The 23,984-nt window shown below is 40.9% G+C and overlaps 1 protein-coding gene and 1 non-coding gene across 2 annotated transcripts; both read left to right on the top strand.

The window, feature by feature from the left end:
* The first annotated feature begins 9,826 nt into the window (after nt 1–9,826).
* Nucleotides 9,827–23,684, top strand: LOC143275720 (glutamate--cysteine ligase regulatory subunit-like). Its single transcript, XM_076579993.1, has 6 exons — nt 9,827–10,170; nt 12,578–12,643; nt 15,687–15,834; nt 17,453–17,655; nt 18,567–18,681; nt 20,692–23,684. Exons 1-6 carry the CDS (start codon nt 10,057–10,059, stop codon nt 20,868–20,870), a joined length of 825 nt encoding a protein of 274 aa, XP_076436108.1. The 5' UTR covers nt 9,827–10,056; the 3' UTR covers nt 20,871–23,684.
* Nucleotides 15,942–16,014, top strand: Trnak-uuu (transfer RNA lysine (anticodon UUU)). The gene has a single exon. It is a non-coding gene; the product is annotated as a tRNA-Lys (tRNA).
* Nucleotides 23,685–23,984: the final 300 nt, after the last annotated feature.

The raw sequence follows: 23,984 nt of genomic DNA, 5'->3' as shown, positions 1-23,984 counted from the left end.
CACACGTACATGAGAGAAATAAAGAAAGAATGGAAGAAACAGAGATTCAAAGAGAAAGAAATATTGATCCCAACATCCCAACAAAGGAAACGTAAAAAAAGCATATCGATCACCGAGATGAGCAATATGAACAGAGACATAATTAGCAATGCAGATTACAGAGAATGCCGCTTTGTCATGTGGGTGGCTATAATTTGCATTTGTTTACTGCGTGCATTATTCTGTGTTAATTGTCTCTAACACACTGTATCAACTGAAGTTAAAGGCTGTTCCACAACTTGGTCCCCACCCGTTATCACTACAGACGGATTTCAAATGCAGTCAGGATTTTAGGCATATGCATCTGCATATAAGTGCTTGTGTGTGTGCACGCTCATTTTCAGCACACACAGACACACAGACAAAGACACAGACAGACACAGACAGACAGACAGACAGACAGACACACACACACACACACACACACACACACACCTGGGCAGTTCTATCAATAATAAGAGAGGAGAAAATACACACACAACACACACACACACACTATTGTGACAATAATGACGTTATTCTGTGAATCAAGCAGGGTTTCGTAAGGCTAGATCTACAATGAACATTTGTTCAAATTAACCACTCAAGTTAAGCATCAATTTGCAAGACGAAAGTGCATATTAGCTACATTTTTTGATGTAGCAAACGCCTATGATCAAGTATGGCACTCAAGATTGCTTTGTAAGCTTAAAAGCATTGGCTTGCCAGGTCATGTATTTGAATTTATCAAAGGTTTCTTAACCAGTAGGAAAATTCGAACAAAAATAGGCACCACTTATTCTTCTACAAGGCAGCTACAAATGGGTATCCCTCAATGGTCTGTTATTGCTCCTTTATTATTTAGCATTTTAATGTTCGACCTACCAAGAAAATTAACAAAAAACATTGTACTTGCCCACAATGCTGATGACATATGTATTTGGATGAAAGTAACATGAAAAAGTGAACACCTGCTAGATCTCTGAACTATACAAAAAGGCTATATCAAAACGAACTAAACATAATTTCTGATTATCTGATTGAAAACGGCTTGCAGTTGTCTGCTGAAAAATCACATATAATGCTTTTTGATAATGGGTCAGATCCAATGAATATTCCTAACTTTAAAATAAATGATAACCCCCTTGAATATAGAAAGGTAGTGAAATTCCTTGGGGTATATCTGACAACAAAACTGACATGGAATTATCATATAGAAAATATTTTAACAAAAGCAATAAATGAAATTCCTTGGAGTATATCTGACAACAAAGCTAACATGGAATTATCATATAGAAAATATTTTAACAAAAGCAAGAAAAATGTTAAACTTCTTAAAAGTTATAAGTAAGCAATCTTGGGGACAAGACAGATTAACACTTTTGCGCCTGTCTACATCGCTTCTTCGATCAAAATTAATTTATGCCCAAGAAATATTTTTCAGTGCCCCAAAATATTTATTGAAGAAACTCCAAAGCATAGAATGCAAAGGATATAAACTTGCTCTTGGTTAACCAGTTCATGCTCCATGTATTAAAAAGTACAGTGCGGCTGTGGTACTACCACTTGAAGAACACAGGAACCTTCAATGCACCAAATTCGCCTTGAGAAGTTCTACAGCAGAAAATGATTTGAAACCTGAACTGAATCTTAGGTCCGATACTGACTTTCCAAAAAGAGCTAGGACCATAGCCTCCCATATGACCATAAGTACATATATATATATATATATATATATAATAGTCAGTCGTGTCCGACTATGACCATCAGATCAGCAGAGGAGGCAACTGCTGTTCCGACTATTTGGGCTAGAATTTGATTATAGTGGAGAGTGTCTTGCCCAAGTTACATCCCCACTCTCTCGGCCAAGAGGGTTTTAGGACAGTCGGCGTTGGGGTGGTTCCCAAAGGCCAACTAGCCCACAAGGCCGCAGCACTAAGAACCAGTGCAATTTTGCCTCCTACTTTGAGAGTCATAGTCCTTCACAAAAGACTAAGCTGTAAATGATTTCCCATTGACTGGAGAAACCATTGATAATACATCTCTCACTTTGCTGTTGGCCCAAATGTAAAACTTATGTCAATCTGTGATATAAGCCGAGATATATACATCTACTACTATAACAAGCTCTGATCTAAATCTGAAGCAGAATATAGCCAAACAGTCCGTTTTATCCCCTATCCCACCCTGGGAACTCAAGAGAGCCAAATTTGATATTGATTATACGAATGTAACAAAGACTGAAAACATAAATTTGCTGTCATCTTATGCCCGAATCCACTTATGTGATCAATATCCAAACCACCTGATGGTCTATACAGATGGTTCTGTATTAAATAATGCAGGTGCCGCATTTATCATACCTGAACGAAACGCAGAAAAAAATTCATAACGTGGGAAAAAATAAGTCAATCTTTACCGGGAGCTAGTTGCAGTACTTATGGCATTGTACTTCTTACTCGATTTAAAAAAAATAAAAAATTCCAGATTGCTTTTTGTGTTGACTCCAAGTCAGTCATTAATGCCATCAAAGCTTTACCCTCGAAAGTTTGATCTGAAATTATTATGGAAATTAAACATCTAATTTATTTACTCTCATTCAGGGGTACAAGTACAACATTTATCTGGATTCCTTCGCATTGTGGCCTTCTTTATAACAAGATGGTTGATCTCTTGGCGAAAAAAGGAGCAAAGGAATCAGCTGAGTCAGGATGTTTATCTCTTCCATTTTCATTGCAGGAATGTTATAGTATAGTAGAACAAATCCAGCGATCATACTTTCAGTCAGAAGAAAGGAAAATGGGCTGTTCAGATTTATACGAAGACATAAGTAATATTTATGGAATTGTTGGTAAACATGAACAACATTTACAGTACAAGGCAGATTGCATCATTGGTCTGCAGATGGAAACTGAACTTTTTAAAGACAAAAATTTAATACATAAAAAGTGTTTCCTGTATGTGTGGTAATCCTATAACAAGTGATCATGTATTTACTTGCGACATGTTAAAATGTCATATACCTGTACTAGCATCTTTTCCGATGCAAGAAATATTGGGCTCATCACTTTTATTGTTCAGTTTCTTTAAATCGTTGTTAAATAGTCCAGTTGGGTTGCTGTTATAACTTTTTTTCCCCTGGATTCAACTCGGACTTGTCACTGTTAATGTTAGTGGACTGGACAGTTTCAAATCTTTGTTGGATAGTCCAATTGGGTTGTTAGAACGATCTATCTTTTTCTTCTTCTTCTTTTTTTAATAGTTTGGAAGTTATTATTTTAGCCAGATTGTTGTAAATGTTGTGTTTTATTTCCCCCTTACCCTTTCCCTCCTCCCTCCCTCCACCTCCACCCCCCTTTTTTTCTTCTAATATCACTTACTGTGGTTTCAGTTTCAGTAGCTCAATGAGGCGTAACTGCGTTCGGACAAATCCATATACGCTACATCACATCTGCCAAGCAGATGCCTGACCAGCAGCGTAACCCAACGCGCTTAGTCAGGCCTTGAGAAAAAAGAAAAGAAAAAAGAAAAAGGGGGTGAATAAATAATAGATAAATACATAAAAAAAAACACCTACTACCACTACTAATAATATGTATAAGGCGCAAAAACTTGATGAAGTCAACTATAAGCGTACATAAATAAATAAATAGATAAATAAGTAATAATTATAAAAAAAAGAAGTAATAATAATAATAAACAAATAAATAGATTAAAAAAGACAACATTGATGATAAATAAGCAAATAAATGTAAAAGATGGAGACACACATTCACACATACACCCACATATGCATAACAGATATGCACCAAACATGCAGTTTCACAGATATGAAAGCAGTCAAATGCACATAAACGTACATGAGCCCCAACACACACACACACACACACACATTACCCTGCACCTCCTCTACCCCCCTCCTCCACACACTCATTTCTAGGTTACGTATCGCAGCTTCCACGGCACACACACACACACACATGAACACTTACTTGTACAAGCACATACACATACGCTCACATCCCCCCCCCCCCCCAACTCTCCCTACCCCCCACATATATACAAAGCTATATATATACACACCCGCACGTTCCAATATTCCGTTGCTCCCACAGTGTAGGAATGCATACACACACATACCTCATCCTCTACCCCTCCCCCCCAACCCCCCGCCTCCTTCACACACACACACATACGCACGTGCACAGAACTCTCCTGACACTTGTGTACACTTACACTCTCGCGCATGCACAAACGCACTCAAAAACACAGACCCACACATGCACACAAACACACACATACACACACGCACAGAGGCTGCCACTGATTGGCCGCAAGAGGGATGGGAAAAGATCTCTGATGCCAAGAACGTGGCGTCTAGTGTGTTGCTCAGTCTATTGTATTTGGAAAAGCCCACAGAGACTCTGTTCCGTTTTGAAGAAATCTGCGCAATGTTGGTTTGGAAATGATGCCGATATTTGTTTGATTTGCAAAGCATCGTGCTCTACCTTTCATGTTAGACTTACGGCCGCTCCCTCTCTCTCCTTTTAATTCTTTGAGGCGATCGATGGTGTGATGGCCTTGTACTTGTTCTTTTTGATGTTCTTTGACTTTTCTGAGGATTTCCGATTTTCCTAGATGTAGCCCGCTGGTTGTTGTTGCGTTACCAGCAAGTCTGTCAGCTCGCTCATTTTCCTTAACACCTGCATGTCCCGGGCAGTATGACCATGTGAGTTTTTTTTAATCTGAAAGTTGCGCATTGCCTTATGCCACTCTGAGCTTCCCATTCCATTTTCAATTTTCTGTATGAGGTTCATTGAGTAGGTTAGAATCATGGCATGTTGGTTTCCGGGCATATGGATGGACGATAGCCACTTCCATCGTTAGGCTGGAGGTTGTGACTTTGTAGGCAGCATTCTCTTCCCAAATCGTTTTTCCATTTTGTTTTGCAGTGAATCCCCAACCGGATTCACTGCGGAACAAAATGGAAAAAACAATTAGGGAAGAGAATGCTGCTGTGGATAGACATTAAATGAAATTGAACACACACAAAGCAGACGACATCAAAGACACGACCGTGCAGACTGAATTTCCGCCTGGCACACCTCGCCACCACTGAACCAAAACATACGTGCACAAGCACGCACGCATGCAGAGAGAGACGAGGGAAGAGGGAAAAGCGAGCACGGTGTGGGCAGAAATAGATGTCTGACGTCATCAATCATAAACGTCATCACAGCGTGAGCTGTTCTGAAGACATCATCTACCACATGAAACGGCGTTACGTGCAAACACAACAAGCTTGACCCTGCAGTCATGTTTTAAAGAAACAGCGTTCCTTTCGTGTCCAGCACTTTGTGAGTGGGGCACTTTCCTAAAAGAATGGAGAAGGCAGGCAGGAAGTTAGCCAAACCAGAGGACCAGCTGTTTGGTTGGGATATTCTGCCCACCGCTCCTCCCAAATCACAAGTGACTGACGTGAGTTTGATCATGCAGTTTTCGATCTGCACATGAACTAGCTAGAATTAATCTCTCAGTAAGCATGACAAAGTACAGAAACTTGAAAAAAGAAAAAAGAAAAAAAAGTGCATTGTGTTTGAACATGTATTTTCATTTATCATTTGTTTAACATCTTTTGAAAAAAAAAGTTTCCAATTTTGAAGTTTTGAATTATCTCTCTCTCTCTCTCTCTATCTCTCTCTGTGTGTGTGTGTGTGACTATGTGTATGACTGTGAGTATCCCTCTCTCTCTCTCTCTCCCTCTCTCTGTCTCTCTCTCTGTCAGTGTGTGTGTGTGTGTGTGTGTGTGTGCGTGTGTTTTGTTGTTACTCGATTTAATTTTTTTTTCACTAAGCCATGATATCTAATCCAAAAAAGGGAGGGTGGGGTTGGGAGCAGAAGGAGGCGTGAGGTGTGTGTGTGTGTGTGTGTGTGTGCGCGCGCGCGCGCGTGTGTGTGTGTGTATGTGTGTGTTCGGAAGGGGTTGTGGTGTAATGAATGAAAGTGGTGGCCTGAGTGTATATGGTGTTTATGTGTGTTTGTGTGCATGTGAGCGTAAACTCGGGCGTGCATGCATGTGTGTTTGTGTATGTGTGTGTGTGTGCTTGTGTGCATGCGTGCACGCCATACGTGCGTGTGTGTTTGTGTGCGTGTGTTTCTTTGTGTGAGTGTGTGCATGTGTTTGCATGCGTGCTCGCACATGTGTGTGTGTGTGTGTGTGTGTGTGTATGTGTGTGTGTGTGTGTGTGTGTGTGTGTGTGTGTGTGCAGGCCACACCAGCAGGAGAGGAATCTAAGGTGCCACGTCGAATTACTCTGAAAAATATCCAGGACAAGAAAAGTAAATTTCCCCTCCACGATTTCGACATAGTTTGTAAGTCCTCCTTCATTCCCTCCGCCTCTCTCTCTCTCTCTCTCTCTCTCTCTCTCTCTCTCAGTCTCTCTCACATGCACGCAGGTTCATATTCATGTAATTGCCAGCCAATATCGCTGTTGTATTGTGGTGTCTTACTTGTGTGTTGTTTTGTATTGCATTACTCTTTTGTCACAGAAAAATTCTCTGTGTGAAATTCAGGCTGCTCTCCCCGGTTGAAGGAAAGCACGTCGCTGCAATGAGATCGCCACACTTTTTCTTCTTCTTGCTCATTTTGTTTTCCTATCAAAGTGGGGGTTTTCTGCGGTACTTTGCCAGACAACTCTAGTGTTGCCATGGGCTCTTTTACGTGCGTTAGTTAAGTGCATGCTGCACACCGGCAGGCCCTCGAGGGGGAGAAAATACTGGTGAGTGTGGGGATCGAACCAGCGCGCTCAGATTCCCTTGCTTTCTAGACGTTCGCGTTACCACTAAGCCAACAATCCACACCCCGTGTGCGTGCGCGCACATACAAAGCATCAACTGAATATTCAGCGACGACACTAGATAGGAATCATTCCATCGACAAAGTATGTTGTGAACATGTCAAGCAGAGACAACATAGTTTTCAATGTGGACAAAACTATTTTGTAATAACTAATCCATTCACTGTTTGAGAACACTGCAATGCAATGCAGTACGATAATACGATAATGCTTATTCAGAGTTTGGTTCAGATTAACTGAGCGGTCAAACACAAAACCCATGGGTCATTTTCAAAATTAATGGGTCAGGAAAAACAACCCCTATCATCATTCCTGCCCCTGGCAGCCCCATCGTGCCACCCCACCCAGCCCAAATTAATGTGTAATTGAATTTGTACTTTATCCATCACACTGACTCGGTGTGTGTGTGTGTGTGTGTGTGTGTGTGTGTGTGTGTGTGGAGGGGGGGGTGAACTAGGGAGCAGAGTACGGATAAACATACTTAAGGCTGTATCTAAACCTTGTGAGGAGCAGGCTGGACTAAGATGAATAGATACCAGAAATGTGTCCACACTTTACAGAATATTTGAACTTAAGAGGGCAGGATAGAGTACTCCAAGTCGGAGAGGTGTGGTTTAGCAGCCATGCGAGGCAGGAGGCAGGCGAGGCTCTACGGCCCGTCTCCTGGGTAACGCCTTGGGCAACAGTAAGGTCTACACACGGTGCTTGAAAGGAGTAGGCTTCGGGCACCAAGATGGACGAGCTCGTTGTTAAGGCGGTTGGACGGTTACTAGGAAGCCGAGTATTGAAAGGTGGAATGCTGCAGATATCCCAGCTCAGCCTCCAAGTTTTTTTGTTTTGTTTTTTCGACACCAATTCATATAGTCTGCTCGACCTGGAACTGTAGACTAACAGTAACGATTGCACTGATATTCTGTTTTCTGACTGAAGTTCGAAACTGCAAAGTCGCCGGCGATTGTCAGTTTTGCACGAGAATAAGAGAAAACAACAAAGACACTTTTATGATGATGACTGATTTTACTAGAAATCCGATGAGATAAGTGACAGACTGGTTGCCACATCAACCGGTCATTAAATTTTCAACTGAAATAATTATTGAATGCTGACATCAGTGACTGATGACCGAAACGAAACCTAAACCTTGCTAACTGATCCATTTAAAAAATTTCAAAAGCATATATGAATTCGAAGGCCCCGAGATTTTGTATTGTTATGCCTGTCTCGCTCGATCTCAGTCTCAGCCTTCATTCTAAAAATGCACACATAAAAACACGTCAAAAGGCTAAACGAAAATCTGAGAGAAAAACAAGAGTAAGAAATTGAACATGTTGACCGGTCTGGCTACAGTCCTCAATTGTATGCCTCACGCAAACCTGTTTGAATTGGGAAGAAAAAAAAAAAGCTACGGGTAATTATTTTCTCGATCGCTGTGTATGCATTGTGCACCATTCAGTACAAATTAGGATAAAATGCTGTCATTATTTTTTTTCTACTGTAAAAATGTGCATTTTCTTTACTACAAAAAAACACACACCAAAACAAACAAAAACAAGATGAAGTGAACTGAATTGTAACATTCAAGCAATTTCAGCGGTTTCAGTTCATCCACTATACATATTCACTAAAATGTATGTTTATCACACACACACACACACACACACACACACACACACACACACATATATATATATATATATATATATATATATATATATAAGGAAGAAAGAAAGAAATATATATATATAAGAAAGAAAGAAAGAAAGATTTCAAGAATATTTTTCAATTGCAGTCCCCATCAGTCGCAGGGAAACAACCACTATGCATTTAGAAAGCTCCACATTGCCCTTTGTTGTGTTTCCGTTAAAAGTTGGGAACTGTTTTCTGCGTAGTTGATCTTTATCAGTTATTTATTGATTTCTTTTTCGCGGACATATAATAGTTTCTACTTGTGGATGTGTGTGTGTGTGTGTGTGTGTGTGTGTGTGTGTGTGTGTGTGTGTGTGCACGGCTTGCACGCCGCGGCGTACGTGCGTCGGTGAACATCAGTCGTCAGAGGAATTAATTAACGGTTTCATGCAGTTCATCATCAGTCAACAATGGAATGTATTTCAACCGTGCGATACAGAATTTATGTGCATTTATACATATGATTTTATATTGATTATGAATTCTATTCATATTTACGTGTGAAATGTATAACTGCATGAGTTGTAGGCGGCTCGCCTCACCAAAACTGAGTTCACAATTAAGTAGAAATCATCTTCACCACTGCCTGCCCTCGTAGTGCAGCCTGGAAAAAACAGAGTTACGACAACGTAACTTGAGAAAGTTATCGGGAAATTGAAACTGACATTTCTGAACACTTTTTGATTAAAAAAGGAAAAACAAAAAAAGAAGAAGAAAAGAAACAATAAGTTGAATAACTGTGACAAAGTGCATCAGCGGTTAGTCAAATTTGATCAGTCGATTCTGATTTGATGTGATATCAACCGGTGCAGAAAACTGGGGGTCGGTGGTGGGGGAATCTGGTAAAACCGTAAATACATAATCACGTCACTGATGAGGTTTTATTAACTGTGCAATATTTATGTATATCTCTCAGTCGTTCAGACAGGGTCGTTTAGAAGATTGCAGTGGGTGTGGTGTGAAAAACGCAAGTCTGAGCACATTTACAACACCGTGTCGTGGCTTGGAAATAATTATATGAAATGTGCTGTTTCTCAAATCCACCAGTGTGGCATCAATAACATCACTTACAAGTCGAAGCTAAGCAATTGATCTGCAAGTGGAAATAAAGTGAAAAGGGATCACACACACACACACACACACACACACACACACACACACACACTTAAAAATGACTAAGCAAAATTCCCCCTCCCACTGACCTGTAAAGAAAATTCTAGCACAGTGCCCTCCCCCTAACGAAAAAGTGCTGAATCATTGTATTTCCCGTGATCCGATTGTTTTTAAGCGCTCTACAACACTTAATTCTCACCGATCGTCTGGGATCTTATTAGGTTTAGTGCAAACGACAGTTGATCTTAAATATATTATCGGCTGAACAAAGCTGTCCACCTAAAGGAGGCGAAATCTGTGTCAACATTATCCTGTTGCAGACCCTGTCAACCCTCTTGATCTGGAATCGACTGCCCCTTGTGGTTTCCGTAGCTTTGGCAACATGGCGGATGAAATCCCAATCATTCCCAAAGTGAGCGAACTGGAGGTTAGAACAGGCAACATCGTCAACTGGAACAGATTGAAAAGGAAGCCAAGCCAAAATCCTACTGTGGAGGTAAGCTGGATTTACCTGTCGTGAGGAATCGTGTGAGTATCGATGGGCCATTGATGGAGACATAGTTCCCGGTTGCCATCGTTCATGCTTTACGAAACTAAGAAAGTGATAAGACCACTTCGCATGTACTCTAACAGTTTCATTCATTTAGATGATCGAATTGGGACATTGGGGTTTTCTTCGTCAGTGGCAGTGACATTTGGGTTTTGCATGCGTTTGTCGGTGTTGGTGAGATTTGCTGTTTCCTTGGCTATCTACCCTCCCTCCCCTTCCCCATCTTGAGTTCCTCTGTCTGAACCCCTCTCTCCATCAACCTCCTCATCTCTCTGTCTGTCTGTCCCTCTGTCCCCTCCTCTTCTCTCTGTCTCTGTCTGTCTCTCCATCTGTCTGTATATCTCTCTGTCTGTCTGTCTCTCCAGATGATCTCCAAATGTATAGCATTGTAAATGTCTGTCTGTTATTTGTGTACATCCATGATTTATGATTTATATCCTGTTTTGATATTTAATGATGTAATGATTTTTCCCTTTCAAGGGCAGAGTGAAAAAAGGAGAGTGTCTTGCTCAAGTCTATTTCCCTTAGAAAATTAAATTTATTTAATAACATTCTGTGTGTGTGTGTGTGCACTCTCTCTCTCTCTCTCTCTCTCTCTCTCTGTAATAACTGTGTGTGTGTGTGTGTGTGTTCAGGGGAGAAAGGTGCAGAATGGTAAAGAGTCCTTGAGGATCTAGGTTCAAATCCTGCTCATACTCTTTCTCCAAGTTTGACTGGAAAATCAAACTGAGCATCTAAAAAAGTCATTTAGATGAGATAATAAATCGAGGTCTTATATGCAGCATGCACTTGGTGCACTGAAAAAGAACCTATGGCAACGAGAGTGTTGTCCTCTGGCAAAATTTTGTGGAAAAATCCACTCTGATAGGAACACAAACATATATATTATAAATTATGCACTCAAGGCTTGACTGTGTTGGGTTATGCTGCTTGTCATAGCAGATGTGATGTAGCGTATGGATTTGTCCAAACTCAGTCACGCCTCTTTGACAAACTAAAACTCTGTGTGTGTGTTTGTGTGTGTGTGTGAGTGTGTGTGTCACTGTGTGTGTGTGTGTGTGTGTGTGTGTGAGTGCGTGCACACGCTATGTGTCTCCATACTTGCTTTCTGAGTTTCTGTCTTGCTATATATATATATATATATATATTTATAGTTGTTGTTACTCTTTGGTTCTCTGGTAAAATAGCTTTCTCATTATCCCCCTCTCCTCAGTATCTCTCTGTTGTGTATGCTCTTTGTGTGTGCTCAGGCTGATTGTCAGAAGCTAAACAACAGATTTAGAATTAGTTAAAATAAGCAGTTGATTTTGACAAAAAGTTATTCATGTCATAGAGATTAAATCAGTTCTTGCTTTTCAAAAAAAGAAAAAGAAAAAAAAAAGTAGACTTGGCAGTTACTAGATTCAGTCATGTAGTATAAAGCTAAATTTTAGACTTTTGAAAAAGGTTATTTTGTGAATTGATCAAGTGAAAATAATCTATCCTTTGAAACTATGTCAATTTTTTTATATATATCTACAGTCAGATGTAAAAATTCAATGAATTAAGAAATTTGAAAAAATACAGATCAGAATTGGAGTACTGAAGTACACAGTTTATATGATAATCATTCCATTGGATGGGGAAAAAAAAAAATCACTGATTTAATTAAACAAACAAGGTTTAAAAAGAGATAGATAGATAGATGATTATGAGTTGCAACTTTGTTCAGTGTTCAGGTTACTCATATTTAATAAATTTGGCCTTGTATGGTGAGATCTGAAGTTATTCTTACTTTTCTTTTCTTCAGAACTATGCTGGATTGGTTGTAGGTGTCAGAACTGGACTGTCCGAAAACAGAGTATTACTGCCTGCATGGCTTTGGTAAAATCAGTAATACACATAAAAGCCCACTTGTGTATATATACATATATATATATATATATATATATATATATATATATATATATATGTATGTATGTATGTATGTATTATATATATATATAGAGAGAGAGATATATATATATAGATAGATATAGATTTTATACAAATGAAAATGGGAGTTACAGACCAACAAATAAAGAAATAGAAGTGGGCTGAAGTTGTATATGTCATGTGGAAAAGTCATTGATTTGTTGTATGTTGCTGATTTAGAAACAATTTGTGTCAAGGTACTTTATGGTGTACAAAGTTCTATTGCTTGGAAATAATGATTAATTTTGTTTGGTTGTTTGAAGTTGGTCCTCAGAAATCTCAAAACCCATATCAGTGCAGTCACACAAGTTTGAGTATTCAAGGGGGAAGAAAAGAACTTTATTATTTATCTTTCAGATATTAGATTGAAAATAAAGTTGACTTTGATGATCCCTTTCAGCTTACAGAATGTATCACGGCCGCTGTGAAGAAGCATTTTGATGCTGCTGACAAAACAGAACTGCAGGTAATCAACTGTGTATGCATGGAGGTCCTTTTAGTTTAGGTGGTGTGCTGGGCTAGTGGTAATGCATCCGCCTTGGAGCAGAGAAAATCTGGGCCTACAGGATAGAATTCAACACTTGCCAGAATTTTCCCCTCTCCACTGGACCTTGAGTGACGGTCTAGATGCTATTCAGCTGGATGAAACAATTAATAATAAAAAAAAAGAACCCACAGTAACAAAAGGTTTAGCCCTGGAAAAAAATATGTTGAAAAGTCCAACTTGAATTTGAAAGGAAGTTGTTCAGTTGTTGGCAGAAAAATAGAAGAAAAAGTGGCTGTGCACTGCAGGGCTGCGCTATCCCAATGGAGAGCAGCCCAAATTTCACTCAGAGAAATCTGTTGTGACATAATGAATCCATGCCAGTCCAGTCCAGTACAGGAGAAGACAAGACAACTGTAGCCAGTGTAGGTTGTCAGACTAGACAAGACAACTGTAGATTGACAGCACTGTCATGTCTTTTGATTGTGAGTTTGTGTGTGTGTGTGTGTGTGTGTGTGTGTGTGCTTCTGTGTGTGGGTAAGTCTCCAAAAAGGGGTTTCACATATATGTGACATAGGGTAAACAAAAAAAGTTACAATCTTAGGGAAAAAAAAAATTAAAAAAATTTCAAGAACAATACCATACCTGATGTTATTTCTGCTTTCCAGAGCAAGAATTATTATTTTTTGGCTGGATGAAGTGGATGTTTAAAACAGGCCACCAACAGACTTCCTGATGGTAACATGGACTTCACACAGCAGTTTTGAAACCTCATCATTATAATTTTTTTTAAAATTCAGATTAGTAGTGAAATTTAGCTTTGAATACATTCTTTACGAAACTAAAACAATGTAGTTAAAAAAATGAATTCAAATCACATTTAGAATGATAGGGTCAAAATGAGATGACAGTGAAATTAAAATGATGACCGTATGAATTAAGTGCAAAATATGAATTTAAATGATTCTACTCTTTACAAAATGATAAATTCAATATAAATCTTCATGGTAACATGGACACCATTTCTCATTGTCATGACACAACTGTTTTTTTCTGTACTCATTTCAGTTTTATTATTCCTTCTTTCTTCTTATTGCATTTGGAACATGAACTGGTCCCTTGCAGTGATGAACAGGTCCTGAAGAGGTATTAAAAAACATTGATTACAAAAATGAATTAAAACAGGGTCAGAATGAAATGAAAGTGATGAAGCCCCTCCGCTAGAATCTGATATATCAATAGTCATCTTGAAAGTTAGTTTTATCATTCCTTTTTTCTTATTCCATTTGGAATATGAACTGGACTCTTGCAGTGAGGAATGGTTTCTGTAGAGTTTTTTTTCACACAGGTCGCACTGATCCAGGCTCTGTCGTCTCGGTCTGGTGACGTGTAGTATGTTCCTTTGTTTTTCAATTTCACTCATTTGAATTGAACTTCTTGGATGTCCTTATCATGATCCATCACCTATCATAAACAGGTAGAGAGAGAGAGAGAGAGGGGAGAGGGAGAGAGACATACGTTCAATTACACATTAGCTGCGTGTAAAAAGTGTTAAAACAAAGTTTTAAATCGACTGTGCACACATTTACTCAAGAACTTTTTAGTGAGAAATACAGACATGTATGCATATTCACAAATTCCACAAAATACATATGTACACGTGTGTTAGGACAGCACTGATTACCTTTCCAACAAATTCTCGTTTTTGTTTGTATCATCCCTCCTGTTCTAGACAAATCAGGACCCAAGAGCCTTTTATGAACATGAAAGCAAAAAAGATCAAATAAAATATTCTTAGCACTGATATGAAAATAGTATTGATAACAATTTAAAAAAGAAATAAATGAAAATTTGAAACAGATTCAGTCAAGGATTTAAAAATGCCAGTATGAATTTCAATGATTAGTACCTTTCATTCATCAGTGAATCCAGCCTCGGAACTGTACAATAGCTTCTACTGCGTCAGCTGCATGCCCTCCAAGATTGTTTGCTGGAAGAGATTGAATATGCTGCATCACCCAGTTGCCTCAAACACAGTAATATTTATCATCATTTATGTACAACAGAATAAATGTCTTTTCCAATGTAAATATTTGTACAAAAAATAGCAACCTGTCATTGCGGTGGAAAGGGGCACAGCCTAATGTACATTTAATTTTCATTCAACTGAAAAAGAAAGCTCTTCATTTAGAGCATATGTATATATATATATATATATATATATATATATATATATATATATATATATATATATCCTATAAATAGTATTATCCTAGAAAACAAAATCTATACGAGAAATGTTGTGATGTCAATACAATCTTGCTGTGATGTCAGTACAATGGTGTGATGTCAGTACAATCTTGGTATAATATCAGCTTGTACAATCTGTGGTGTGATATCACCATCTTGGTGTGATGTGCGTTGGTACAATCTTGGTGTGATGTGCGTTGGTACTATCTGTCGTGTGATGTCAGTACAATCTGTGGTGTGATGGCAGTAGTTGATGATGTAATGTCAGTACAATTCATAATGTATGTGATGTCAGTAAAATTTTGGTGTGATGTCAATACAATCCATAATGTGATGTGAGGACAATCTTAGTGTGATGTCAATCCATGGTGTGATGTCAGTGCAATCCATGGTGTGATGTCAGTACTTCCGTACAATCTGTGGTGTGATGTCAGTACAATCTTAGTGTGATGTCAATCCGTGGTGTGATGTCAGTACAATCCATGGTGTGATGTCAGTACAGTCCGTGGTGTGGTGTGATGTCAGTACAATCCATGTTGTGATGTCAGTACAATCCGTGGTGTGGTGTGATGTCAGTACAATCCGTGGTGTAATGTCAGTACAATCCGCGGTGTGGTGTGATGTCAGTACAATCCGTGGTGTGGTGTGATGTCAGTACAATCCGTGGTGTGATGTCAGTACAATCCATGTTGTGATGTCAGTACAATCGGTGGTGTGATGTCAGTACAATCCGTGGTGTGATGTCAGTACAATCGGTGGTGTGGTGTGATGTCAGTATGTCAGGTTCCTGGAGTGTGTGGACCTGGAGCAGCAGCAGCAGCAGCAGTCTCTGCAGGACGAGCGTGGAGAGCTTAAGGTCATCATCAAGCTCTTCATCTGCGCTGAGCAGTCGCCGGATGTTGTGGTGGAGGCCATTAACAAAGGTGAGTGTGAGCCACTGCTGTTCAGAACGCTGGTCGTTTAATCAAAGATATAGCATTATCAATATTATTAATATCATTATTATATTTGTGTGTGTGTGTGTTGAGCAGCCCGGTTAGCTCAGTCAGTAGAGCATCAGACTTTTAATCTGAGGGTCAGGGGTTCGTGTCCCCTATTGGGCACTGCGATTTTTTTTCTAAGCGCGTTGGGTTACGCTGCTGGTCAGGCATCTGCTTGGCAGGTGTGGTGTAGCGTATATGGATTTGTCTGAACGCAGTGATGCCTCCTTGAGCTGCTGAAACTGAAACTGTGTGTGTGTGTGTGTGTGTGTGTGTGTGTGTGTGCAGGTTTATAAATTCTGTGGGGGCGGGGGTGGGGGGGTGCTGGTTTGTATTTTCATGTCTGAAACAATGGAAAGTGAACAATGTTCACTGCTCGCAGACAGTCCTAGGTGTGTTTTTAAAAAAAATTTTTTATATAATTATAAATATATTTTATTGCTTGTGTACATTAGGATGTTTAGAAGAAAGAAGAGTGGAACACAAAAATGGAACACACACACACACACTAACTTATTTTTATGAATTACTTATTTTAAATCAGTCAGCATGAATCATCAATCATCATGATGAAACTACTCCACCACCTGACACATCCCCCCAAAAGAAACAACAGTGCCCTTTCCTTGTTCGCTCAATGACCAGTTTCAGTTTCTCAAGGAGGCATTACTGCTTTCAGACAAATCCCTATATATCTGCTGCACCACGACTGCTAGGCAGATGCAGCGCAATCCAGCGTGCCAGTGCTTACATGGATTCCTGAAGCATGAAAATGAAGCTTTGTTTGACTGATTAGATCAACAATTCTCCATCAGTTTTCGCCGTTTCAGTGAAGCACCTGGATTTTTTCTGCAGTGATCTCATGTAGTGCTGGTCCAGGGAAGATGTAGCAGGCATGAAGCTGTGGGGTAGAATGACTTAACTCACTCCAGACGAAAGGCCCCACTCAGGGCCCTACTGTTTACAACTGTTCAGACCAAGGGCCAGTTTTGAATTTTGGAGTGGCACCTAATTTCCATAATGACATTATGAGCTAGAAATATCTTAACCGACCTTTCCACTCTCCTCTGTGACCAATAAATGCAGAGTGTGTTGCTGTGCTCGCAAGCAGGAGAGTTATTTTCGTGGTGACTGGTTCACGTGAACAGTGCGTGTCAACAATGGCATCTGACCCAGTTTCATCTCAGTCACAAGGCAGACAGCAGAATTTGACGAATGGGCCCTATCGTAGATGTATAATGTTCTGAATTCAATCTGTTTAAAACTCTTTGTGCTTTCCAAAATTTGTTTACAAGTCATCAGTGTGTGCAAATTTTAAACAAGAAATGGATACTTTCATCATCTCACTGTATAATAGCATAAGAAGGGAGGAGGTTTTATATTTTGTCCTCAACTAATGTGTTATCTTACTGATTAGTTTGGAAGTTCTCAGTTCATAAATTCTAACATTTGTTTTTTGGTGATTTTATTTCTTACCCATACAAATGGGTTATCTGTGGGGAAAGTCAGGGGAGCTTACTGGCAGTACAAAGTTAACCATATATTCTGTCCATCTTCCCAGTGATCACAGAGCTGGACTGCTCCTTTGTGGAGACGGTGCTGCTGTCGCTGAGCATGTTTGAGAGCGAGGACGACATCCAGGTGGAGCAGATCAAGCCCTACTGGCAGGCCCTGGAGGGGCTGGTTGACCAGAAGAGGGTCTTCTCCATTGGCGTCTCCGACCTGGACAAGGTCAAGCTGACCCAGCTCTACCAGCTGGCCAGGGTGAGTCCAACCCTTACCCCCACCCATCTTCTTCTTCAAAGCGGGAAAGTCATGAGGTCCATTCTCAGTGCTCCTGAGAAACAAGGGACCATATATATATATATATATATATATATATATATATATATATGAATTAGTGATTTGTTATTGTTGGAAAGTTGTGATGAAGTCATGAAAAGCTTTAAGCTTTTCAACCCCCACACCACCCCACGCCCCTCCCCACCCCCACCATCTTCATTCCCTACCCACTTAAATCTTTCACCACCACAGGCGACTTTAATTCACTGGATAGTGCACCACCATAGGCCAAATTTTGTTGACATAGAGGGGCCATGGTAACAAGACTATTTTTCACATTATAGCACAGCTTGACAGCTGCAGCCAGTTTCCCAGCCAACAGAACAATGACTAACCTTTTCTCCCTGACCCAGTTTGAAGTGAACAAGTGCATTATGTTGTTTTGGCATTAAGGGAAGCCTCTGACTGAGAGCATAGTTTCTAGAATGTTTGGCGCTGGGGAGTGTTTTTCACACAGAAATTTGGTGGTGAAAGAGTTAAAGCGGGAAAGTCATGAGGTCCATTCTCAATGCTCTAGGGAAACAAGTGAGTATATATAAATTAGTGATATGTCATTGTCAGAAAGTCAGGAAAAGTTTGAAGCTTTCGACCCTCTTCACACCCATCCCACTCCCCCACACCCACTAAAATCTGTTCTCAGTGCGTCCAAGAACAAGAGTATGTTAACGATTTGTCAAGGCAGGAAAGTCATGATGAAAACAGGGGAAAGTTTGAAAACTTTGAGCAACTTTTGAGCAGACACACACACACACACACACACACACACACACACACACACACACACACACACACACACACCCTTTCCCTATGGTGATGAATGGACTGTGTGGCAGGTGAAGCCCAGCATCAACCAGGTGAACCCAGCCTCGTGTTGTGTGGTGCCCAAAGACCTGACGGAGTACGCCAAACAGGCCGACATCCAGCTTCAAACCCACAATGACCCTCCAGGTACATACATACCTGTCTGTCCACCCTGCTTTCACCTGACTGACGAATTTTTTTTTGTTCCATTTATATTTTCAACCATCCCTATTGGAGTGGGATTGTTTTGGTTTTTGTTCTGTTTAAATTTGTAACCATCTGTAATAATGTGGGATTGTTTTGGTTCTTGTTCCATTTAGATTTTTAAGTATCTCCATTGCTGCGGGATTGATTGTTTTGGTTTTTGTTCCATAAAATTTCGTAATAATCTCTATTGCTGTGGGATTGATTGTTTTGGTTTTTGTTCCATAAAATTTCGTAATCATCTCTATTGCTGTGGGATTGATTATTTTAATTTTCATTCCATTTGAATTTTTAACTATCTCTGTTGCTGTGGGATCAATTGTTTTTGTTTTTGTTTCATTTTAATTTATGACCATCTTTATTGGTGTGCGATTGTTTGTGGGCTTTTATGTTTCTGACCCCTTTTACCCCTGCCATGTCGGCAGTCATACTCTGTTTTTTGGGGGGAGTGTATGCAGGATATGTTCTTATACTCTGTTTTTTGGGGGGAGTGTATGCAGGGTATGTTCTTATTTCCATAACCCACTGAATGCTGACATGGATTATGGGATCTTCAGTGTGTGTATTTGATTGTCTGCATGTGTAAACATATAAGGGGGTTCAGGCACTAGCATCTCTGCACATCTGTTGACATGGGAGATTGGAAAAAATCTCCACCTTTACTGACCAAGCGCTGTGACTTGGATTCAAACAATGGACCCTCAGATTGAAAGTCCAGTGCTTTAACCACTTGGCTGTTGCGCCTGTCTGTCTCTGGACTCAACCTTTGTGAAATTTTATGCCAGGTATCTGTCCCGTCGGCTCATTCTCTGTACATGGATTTGTCAGTACATCTTCCTTTGAAGTTCATGCTGTCTTGTTGCTTTCTGGAGGTGTCGTTGCAGAATCGGTTCAGCATTGGACTTCTGATCCAGTGTTCACCAGTGATCAGGGTTCGAGGCCCTGTGATGGCATTATGTTGTGCCTTTTGAAACGACACTACTCCCATTTTCTTCACTCCACCCAGGTGTTGAATGGGTACCTGACTTTGGTTGGGGAAGGTTAAAACGGTGGAAAGAGAGGTTTGGGTTACCCTGCCTTTCTGTGCTAAGCCATAGACACAGTCATATGAATCCACTTCACCAGTTGCCATAAAAGGCCATCGGACCTTTAACTCACTACGGACAGCGAGTCCTGATCATGGCCCAACTGTTTACAACTGTTTCAGACAAAGGAGCCCTGTCATAGCTTTACGTAGTTTTGAATTTTTGGAGTGGCACCTAATCTGTATATTGACATTGCAAGCTAAAAATATCTTAATTGACCTTTCCACTCTCCACTGCAACCAATAAATGCAGAGTGTGTTGCTGTGCTCACGAGCAGGAGAGTTATTTTGGCGGTGACTGGTTCACATGAACAGTGTGTGTCAACAATGGCGTCTGACCCAGTTTCTTCTCAGTCCGAAGGCAGACAGCAGAATTAGATGAAGGGGCCCTATCGGGGCTATATAATGTACTAAGTTCAGTATGTTCCAAACTCAGTGTGCTTTCTTCAGTTCATTTACACGTCATCAGTGTGTGCAAATTTCGAACAAAAAATATGGATACTTTCATCTTCTCACTGGATGATAGCATAAGAAGGGAGGATGTTTTATGTATTGTCCCTAGCTAACTTGTTATGTTACTGATCAGATTGGAAGCTTTCAGTTCATAGATGTAGATTCCAACATTTGTTTTTTTGGTGAGTTTATTTCATACCCATACAAATGGGGTCGTCTGTGGGCGAAAGTCAGGGGAGCTAACTGGCAGTACTGAGTGAGTTAAAAACGGTGGAAGGAGAGGTTGGGGCCCCACCTTCCTGTGCTGAACCCTAGACGTGGTCGATATGAATCCACTGCCCCCGATGACTGTAAAAGGCAATAGGACCTTTATTAACCTTCATAACCTTTCACCCTCATTGCCTTGCCTTTTGCAGAGCTGCTGCCCAGCGGTCAGCTGAAGGATGCGGTGCGGCAGTGCGGTACGGAGCAGGACAGCGTGGGGTGGTCAGCCCTGTGGGTGGCCCGCTACTCCGTGCTGGTCAGGTGTCGCGGCATCATCAAGAGCAAGGGCTATGTGCTGCGCGCCCTCAGGGACCCATACCAGCCCTTGTGAAAACAGGGCAAGGGGGGGAGCGTCAGCCTTCTGGCAAAGGATCACTGTGAACACCACCGCATTTCTCTCCTCTTCGTCTTCTCTCTTGTCTGTCTTCTCTTCATAGCGTATTGTGATGGAAACTTGTATATATATATAGTGATGGATTGAACACCGCCTTTTTAGACATTTTTTTTTCTCTGTTGTTATTATCATTCTTGTTATAAAAAGAAAAGAAAAGAGCAGTTGTGTCATTGTTTTGTACTCGTGTTATGTTCTGTTTGGTTTGGAAGTCGGACAAGGTCTTTGGTGTGTGTGTTTGTGTGTGTGTGATTTCATTATTTATGCGTTCAACCCTTGCTGAGAAGAGAAGCTAATTATTGTTTTGAGAAGAGACAATTGGAGGCAAAGGTTTGGTTGTTGGGGTAGAAGATTAAGGTTGGAAGGGGGGTGGATGGAGGAGGTATTTGATAAGCGCTTTGTGGATTTGCAATTTTCTTTTTCAATGGGATAAGACATCACAGGGCAATCCTGATTTTGGTAGAGTGTAGATTCATGATCAGAGTAACAGTAACTTGTTGATTTTTTTTTCCTGAAAAATTTTTTATTTTATATTTATAGTTTATATGCTTACTTTCTTGAGTAAACTGTTCTTATTTTGTATTTTCATTGTTTGAAAATATACAGATCCAAACAAAGGCTGCATTTTGAAGAATGATGGATAACGTTGACAGTGGGTCAACAAAACCTGTTTTCTTCCATGGTCTTTTACTTTGTGTTTGAGCAGCATGACTGTGTTTTGGAACAGTGTGCCTGTAAGACTGGTTTGTCATACTGTGCTCTTTTTTGTGTCAGGTGTACAGCTTATGATCAGTGGTTTCTCCACTGCAAAGGGAATTCATTTACAGCTTTGTCTTTTGTGAAGAACTATGACTCTCATACCAGGAGGCAAGATCGCGCTGGCTCTTGGTGCTGCAGCCTTGGAGGGTGGTTGGCTTCTGGGGACTATTCCAGCGCCGATTGTCCTAAAACCCTCTTGGCTGAGAGAGTGGGGGTGTAACTTGGGCAAGACTCTCCACTATAATCAAATTCTTGTCCAGATAGTTGGGACAGCAGTTGCCATGTCTGCTGTCTGTCTGATGGCCATAGTTTGACACAGCTGACTGTCATACTACAGCTGAGGCTGGCACAGCCATGTGGATTTGTAAACATGATCTTCTTGGCTTTGTTATTTATTAATTTTTAAAATTTCAGTTGTTTGGTAAGGAAAATAAGTAAGAAAACAGGAAATCCAGCATGAGTCATACTGTTGTACAGACAGGTGATGGTACTTGGTTTTACCGAGTTTCTTTCTGTTGTGTGTGTGAACTTTTGTCATGGCCCTTTCCATCATATTGTCGTACCAGCGTGGAGACAAGACCTAAATGTTCTCATAAAAATCAGCTGAAAGACAAGCATGAAATTTTTGGCCAGGTTCGAAGGTGAGGGGATAAAGGAACTTACCTGTAGTACCAGTGATGGGGGCCAAATCTTTGCTGTTGAGTGGTAGCTGCACTGGGATAGCTTTACTCCAGCAGTAATGAAATTTACTGAAGGGGTGGTGTAGTTATAATATGTATCAGGGTTTTTTTGGGGGGTGGGGAGGGGGCATGGGGGTGGGGTGAGGGGGAGAGTTGGCATTCATGATTTGTTTCTTTCAGTTCTCTGTAAAGTGTAAGCAACAATAAAGATAAAAGATGAACACAGAACTGTTGAACTTCAGACAAGAAATACGGAAAAGGAAGAATAAATCCTCTCTTTCATTTTCATGGACATTTCAGCCAGAGATATTCTATGTGGGGGGTGTGTGTGTGTGTGCGTGTGCGATAAAGATTTCATTGTTGCCAGATTTATTTCATTTATTTGAAAATTACTATATGATTAACAGTGGAGAACTTTTAAATTTATTTTGAAAATGTAATATTAATAATATTATTGTCTGTCTTCCATACCTGTGTGAATATGTGCATTTTCATACATGATGTGAAAGAATGATTATTGTTATATTTATTATTATTATTATTTTCAATGCTGGGGACATTTTGATAATTCTGCAGTGGGCATTTCAGTTGTTTTTATTTCCTGATCACTTTTTATTAATAATGGAGGTATATTACTTTTGTTTATTTTAATTCCTAAATTTGGCAGAAGTACAGTTGATGGAATGTCTGCATCATGCAGAAAAGCTCTGCTTGTGTGTGTTCTTGTGTATCCTCTGCTCTTCTCCCTTCACTCTCCTCCCTCTTAATGCACCCCTCCCCACTTCCCCCACACATCCCCCTTCACTCTCCTCCCTCTTAATGCACCCCTCCCCACTTCCCCACACATCCCCCTTCACTCTCCTCCCTCTTAATGCACCCCTCCCCACTTCCCCACCACCCCCACACATCCCCCTTCACTCTCCTCCCTCTTAATGCACCCCTCCCCATTTCCCCACCACCCCCACACATCCCCCTTCACTCTCCTTCCTCTTAATGCACCCCTCCCCATTTCCCCACCACCCCCACACATCCCCCTTCACTCTCCTCCCTCTTAATGCACCCCTCCCCACTTCCCCACCACCCCCACACATCCCCCTTCACTCTCCTTCCTCTTAATGCACCCCTCCCCACTTCCCCACCACCCCCACACATCCCCCTTCACTCTCCTCCCTCTTAATGCACCCCTCCCCACTTCCCCACCACCCCCACACATCCCCCTTCACTCTCCTTCCTCTTAATGCACCCCTCCCCACTTCCCCACACATCCCCCTTCACTCTCCTCCCTCTTAATGCACCCCTCCCCACTTCCCCCACCACCCCCACACATCCCCCTTCACTCTCCTCCCTCTTAATGCACCCCTCCCCACTTCCCCACCACCCCCACACATCCCCCTTCACTCTCCTCCCTCTTAATGCACCCCTCCCCACTTCACCACCACCCCCACACATCCCCCTTCACTCTCCTTCCTCTTAATGCACCCCTCCCCACCACCGCCACACATCCCCCTTCACTCTCCTTCCTCTTAATGCACCCCTCCCCACTTCCCCACCACCCCCACACATCCCCCTTCACTCTCCTCCCTCTTAATGCACCCCTCCCCACTTCACCACCACC

This window comes from Babylonia areolata, chromosome 31 (assembly GCF_041734735.1).
Source record: "Babylonia areolata isolate BAREFJ2019XMU chromosome 31, ASM4173473v1, whole genome shotgun sequence".
Lineage (NCBI taxonomy): Eukaryota > Metazoa > Mollusca > Gastropoda > Neogastropoda > Buccinidae > Babylonia > Babylonia areolata.
This window is presented reverse-complemented; position numbering and strand designations above follow the sequence as displayed.